Source organism: Meleagris gallopavo, chromosome 1 (genome assembly GCF_000146605.3).
Source record: "Meleagris gallopavo isolate NT-WF06-2002-E0010 breed Aviagen turkey brand Nicholas breeding stock chromosome 1, Turkey_5.1, whole genome shotgun sequence".
In the NCBI taxonomy this organism is placed as follows: Eukaryota; Metazoa; Chordata; class Aves; order Galliformes; family Phasianidae; genus Meleagris; species Meleagris gallopavo.
Window position 1 is genome coordinate 83388388 of NC_015011.2, and position 5801 is coordinate 83394188.

Genomic DNA, 5801 nt, shown 5'->3' on the forward strand with positions numbered 1-5801 from the left:
GGTCGGGCTCGGGGCGCTGTAGCGGAGGAGAATCCCGCAGCGCCCGCTGCCTCCCGCGCCTCGCTCGCTTTTTGTCTCGGCGGCGGCTGAAGGAAGGCAGGAAGGCTCTCTGGAGGCGCGGGGCTGCCTGGCTCCGGCCGCGGCCTCCCGGGCCGTTCCGAGCCGAGGGGAAGGTGTGCTGCGGGCCGGAAGAATGAGGTTTTAAAAAAGAAGAAAAAAAATAGCGTTTTAATTGCAGAATGATGGTTTGTATTGCGGGCGGCGGTGCCTCCTGTTTGCTCTCTTCTCCCAACCCCCTGCGCGTGGAAACGCGTTGGACCCGCGCTGTGGCAGCGCGTGTTTATCAGGGTGGAGGAGCTGCAGCAAGCTGCAGCAAAGCGAGCTCCTGCCAATGGCTTGTGATGACCTCTGAATGTCAGGGCTGTCTGGGGAGCGAGCCTCGGCTAGGAGAAGCGGCTGCGCCTCTCTTCTGCTCTGACTGCAGCAGCTGAGTGCCTAGCATACAAGAGCCATCACCAGGATTAGATCTGTATCTTAGCGATGTGCACCGCAGTTCTTTGAGGTGGATGCACTGATATGTGCTTTGGCAGCCCTATTGGCTCACAGGTGTTTGGGGGCAGAGGTGACAGTGATATAAAATAAAAAGCAGATCTGTAAATGGGCGTCAGAGAACTGGAAGGCTGATCATAAAAACGTCGTTAATCTCATGTGTTTCTTTTGTAACCTTGGAAAAAGCAATGGATATAATAACTTGAAGTGGTGCAAAGCTGATAGGAGTAATACTTCATGAGCAGAGAAGTAAGCGTAGGACTGAAGTGAAAAATGTAATAAATAAATAAATAAAACCCCTGATTTGCTATAGAAAAATATATATATCTTATAAAAGAATCTTAACTGCCTGTCATGTTTTGTTTACTTTTGGAAGCAAACCACCAGCATAAGAGACTTTGCTGAAAGCAAATAGTGTGTATGCACACACAGTTTACATTTTATATTTATATATGTATATATATAAATATAAATATGTATATAAATATACATAAAAGGGACCTGAATTATTTCCCAAATGAGAAAAGGCTGAGAAAACTGGGACTGTTCAGTCTGGAGAGTTGGAAGGCAGGGAGGGGATTTCATCACTCTTCATGAATATCTAAAGTGTGGGAATTAAATGGTTGGGTCCAGGCTCTTTCCAGTGCTGTGTAGTGACAGGACAAGGAGCACTGGGCATAAACTGGAACACAGATGTAGCGGAAATACTAAGTCACAGCTTGAAGCAGTGACTGAGCACCTGGTAGGAAGGCAGGGCCAACCCAGGGGAGCTCAGGTGCAAGCAGTCCACCTGAGTGCTGGAAGGGGTGGAGCCAGGATCCACTCCTTCCCACATCTCATTAAAGGGTTGGCAGTGGTGGTACTGGTATCTTGCTGAAGATCCCTGTGTAACTGAGGCCTTCTGAAGGTAAACAGCCTCTTTATATCTGTGGTTGTTGCATTTGAGCAAGCCCTCACTTGCTGCAGCATAGGGCTTTGCTACTCTGCTGTCACTGCTGCACTTTCCATTGCATTACAGCATTACAACAGGATGTTGTATATAAATATGAGGAAGATCTTCACTGTCAGGGTGACGGACCACTAGCACAGACTGCCCAGAGAGGTGGTGGAGTCTCTTTCTCTGGAGGTATTCAAGACCTACCTGGACTGTTTACCTGAGTGACCCATTGTAGGAAATCTGCTTTAGCAGAGGGTTAGACTCTATGGGGTCACTTCCATCCCCTATGGTTCTATATTATATATGCACATATATGCATACAATTCCTCTGTCTTTCCTCTTTATTTTTTCCAAGGATATTTTCTGCCTTTTAGACGGATGCCTCCAGAGAACACTTCAAGGATACAGGAAGAATTGAAGGCTTTTTGTCTTGCTTAAATAGCTTGTGTTATATAAAAGATGAGCTAGATCTGTTCTTCACTGATGATGAAGCTGGAAGTAAGTTGAGGCCTTTACTAAAGAAAGCTCTAAAAGCACGCTATTGCTTGTTTTGGAGCATGTGACTTTTACGGAGATGTAGTATTTTTGAGCAAAATTTCTCTTCTAGCAAGAGAGCTATGAAACATGTTTGAGAAGAGCATCTTCAGTTACAGGCTTGCCAAGTTGATGGAGAGAGCTCTTAAACTACAACTAGCAGAGGAGGGGAGCCTCAATCCACTGAAATGTTACTGGTTACAGTACCAGGAGAGGGATCAGAGGTCTCCAGGAGGGCACCTGGAGAGCAGCATGGGGCAATTCCAGATATTTCGTGCAATAAATTGGTTTAATTAGGGGCCCAGCTTGAATGCCTCTACATGAATGCTCACAGTGTGAGAAAGAAACAAGAGAAACTGAAAGTTTAAAGTCTCTGGGCTATGTGATTGGCCTCAGTGAGACATGGTGAGCTATTCACTTGCCCAGTGTTGATGGTTACATGCTTTTTAGGGAAGAGAGATAGGAGAGGAGATGGGGTAGCCCTTTAAGTTAGGATACACCTTGTCTGCATAGAGCTTGGCAGTAATTATGAACGGGTTGAGTATCTCAGAGTAGAAGTCAGGGAAAAGGCCAGTAAGGCTGACATTAAAGTGGGATTCAGTTACCCAACCAGGACAAAGAGGTAGGTAAACTATTCTGTGTGCGGTGAGGAGAAGTCTCGTGCTCGCTAGCCCTTCTTCTCATGGAGGACTGCTACTTCCCAGATGTCTTCTGGAAATACAATACAACAAAGAGGGAACAGTCTAAGAGATTCATGGAGGATAGCTTAAAAACCTATCTGTTATTTTATCCAAACTTAATACTTTATATTAACACAGAGCTATTGCAATAAGTCTGTTTTTTGTGGGTTTTTTGTTTGTTTGTTTTGCATTAGATCAGTTGGATACTTCTATTTTAATGGATGTTTTCCTCTTTTGATGCTTGTTTGTCAGTTGGAGATATGTTTTCTGTAATTCTCTGCAAAGCAACTGCAGTTATAATCCATATAATCCTTATAAAGCAATTCCATGTACAGTCTATTTTGAGACTGTCCTGGTTATGCAGTAGTATATTTCAGGATTCTAATCTATGCTCATCTAGTGAAAGATTTAATTAGGTAATTGTGATATTCAAAATATCATTATATTTAAGTTCATGCGATGTTCTTCATACAGTCTGAATAAATACTGTTGCTTTTCAGCTAAACTATTTATAGAAGGTTGTGCAATGCTTATCTAATCATGTGATGTTGTTGCACTTGGTAGATGTTTGTTTGAGTAACGTTGTGTGGAGAATATTGGATTTGAGGGGACTGCGTTCTTTTGACTGCCTCTGCTTGCCATCTGTTGTATTTCCAAGTTCAGATCCTCTCCTTCTGTAAGAATGAAACCCGTTTAGCTTGCAAAATCACTGCCTTGAAGTTATCCCGTTCAGAAAGGAGAAAGACAAAAGATTCAAACTTGAAAAGCATTAAGCTGCGAGAACTGTTTATCAACTGTTAAGTCTGTAGTTCTGTATCACAGTTGTTCATCAGCTATCAAGCAGTATCGAGGAAACATCATATTTCTTGAGAATTAAGTTTTATAAAAGCATGGCTATTACATATTGAATTTCATAAAAACAATCCTGCATTCTTCAAGAAGTTTTTTTTTAATCATTAGATCTTTGTAAAAATGCATTGTATTAAAGGAATGATAAAAATCAGAGAGGATGTAGTCCAACATCTAGAGGAATTCTAAAGTTTTTCACTCTATTTTAATGCATCCAGCTCTGTTACACATCTCTTCTTGAACTGCTAGGTGTTACAGCTATTTGCTTCCCTCTCTTAGCCTTTTGCATGACATACCTTTTGTCTTACTTACAGAGACTTGCTTCAGACCTCAGTCCTTGATAACTTCTTGCAGTCTCCAATCAGGTAAATGTGGGGATGCCTAAAACCACAAGTTTCTGCTAAAAGTCTTGGGCTTAAAATGGCTGGATGGTGACAGTGTGGCCTAATAGATAAATAAGATGGTTATTTTCTTAGTTGCCAGAAGGAAATCACATTTTTCTTTTTATTTTTCTCTGTCAAATACAGGTGAAATTGCCTTTATGATGTTTTTGCCTTGATATACCCATTAGAATTATAGACAGTGCTGTTCAGATTGCCTCAAAAATCTGATTATAGACTTACCAGGTCTGTTAAACCAGTTGTTGTAGTGAAGAGTTCCACCACTTATATACTTTGTGTGTTCAACTCCAAGTAATTCTGGGGGGGCTTTATATAATTCTTGTAAATGTATTTGCAGGAATGAAGTGGAAGTCAACTGAAGTGTGCACTACTGAGACGAAATGACATTCATGTTTGTGATGAATGGAAATCATGGCAGCATCTAACATGGGAGGAAAAGACATGAATGGACAATGTGGCGTGACTCATTCAGACTGCAAATCTTCTGCCTTCTTATGGCAGTACTGGCTGTTGTGGTGCTGGTCCATAACTTTTTTCAGTTAGAGGTAAGTGGAGATGGTTTGGATGGTTGGAATCGCAGAAAAATTCAGAGCAGAAGGTGTGTATGGAGATCTCCAACACTCGAAGGGATAACTTCAAAGTTATTTTGATTTGCTCACTATGTTCTTGAGTTGAATTTAGATGTCTTTCAGCAAGGAGGCATTCTACAGCCTGTCTGGGCAGCCTTTCATTGCTGTATATAAAGAACATTACCAATACGTGCATGTGGAAGTTGCCTCTTGTCCTTTTACTGTCTGCTTCTGACTACAATTTCTAACTTCAATTTGGGTAGTAAAAAAGATCCCTTCTTGATCTTTTCCAGACTATTGAAAATCTGCTTCCTTTAGTGACTTCTGGTATGTCACGTATTCCAAACCCTTAGTCATCTTAGGGATTCTCAGCTGGTCTCTTCACTTTAACTGTGGTAGTAGGTGTACAAAAAACAGATGTAGTAAACAGATATAGCGCTTTAGATACGGCTCTACCATGGCTGAGCTGAGGGAAATTAGCACTTCCCTCAGTTAACTGGATATGTTCTTGTTAACACATTGCGGCAAGAAAATGAGTTTTCACCTGATCAGTTGGCTATCTACCAGAAACCCTAATTCTATTTTTGCAGGTGGACTTTATGCTGTTGATCACAACGGCAGATCAGTTAGTCAGTTTTCAGTCCAGCTTCGTCTGCATTTATGTAGCAGTTTGCATCAGTTTGTCTATGAGGATATTAGGGGAGTCTCACTGAAGTCAAGCTAAATAACATCACTGAGGATCCATTGCAGGGAGCCTTGGAGGCTGACTCTTCCCTGTGGCTGCTTGCCCAGACTTTCCATTGCAGCATTTGGCAGGTGAGCATAATGCTTAGCCTAACAGTAAATCCTAATTATTTTTCGTATTAGCTGATAAATGTGTTATAAGTTTAAGTTGCATGTAACCTACTTGCAAAGTCTTTATCTTCTGGCTAGTGACGCCCAAGTAAAGTGATCCCTTCTTATGCCTAAAAAGGCACTGCTGAGTTGGAGGTTCAGATAAGGGCAAGGATAATGTCTGAGATATTTTTCCCATGCTACATATTATAAAATAACAAATGTTCATTGCCTATTCCACTGTGGGTGCCGGATTCAGGGCAAACAGTGCAAAACAGCAAAAGTCCTTGCAGTAAGACTGAGTATCTGCTTGGAAACATTCAAAATTCAGGATGAATCATAGAATCACCAAGGTTAGAAAAGACCTCTAAGATCATGTTGTCCAACCATCCACCTCTCACCAGCAGACAAAAAGAACAAAGAACAAATGAACTATATGACAATGCTG

General features: G+C 41.7%; 1 protein-coding gene across 2 annotated transcripts in view; it reads left to right on the top strand.

Moving 5' to 3' along the window:
• The first annotated feature begins 1435 nt into the window (after positions 1–1435).
• NXPE3 (neurexophilin and PC-esterase domain family member 3) overlaps positions 1436–5801 on the top strand; it is a 21539-nt gene continuing 17173 nt past the window's right edge. Inside the window, exons 1-3 of one of the 2 annotated variants that reach the window (XM_019619356.2) lie at positions 1436–1456; positions 3864–3914; positions 4288–4495. In XM_019619356.2, the coding sequence (XP_019474901.1) occupies positions 4403–4495 (93 nt within the window). In that variant the 5' untranslated portion in view covers positions 1436–1456; positions 3864–3914; positions 4288–4402. Of the gene's footprint in view, positions 1457–1851; positions 1985–3863; positions 3915–4287; positions 4496–5801 lie in introns of those variants that run through there. The other variant, XM_010720457.3, reaches the window with a different exon arrangement.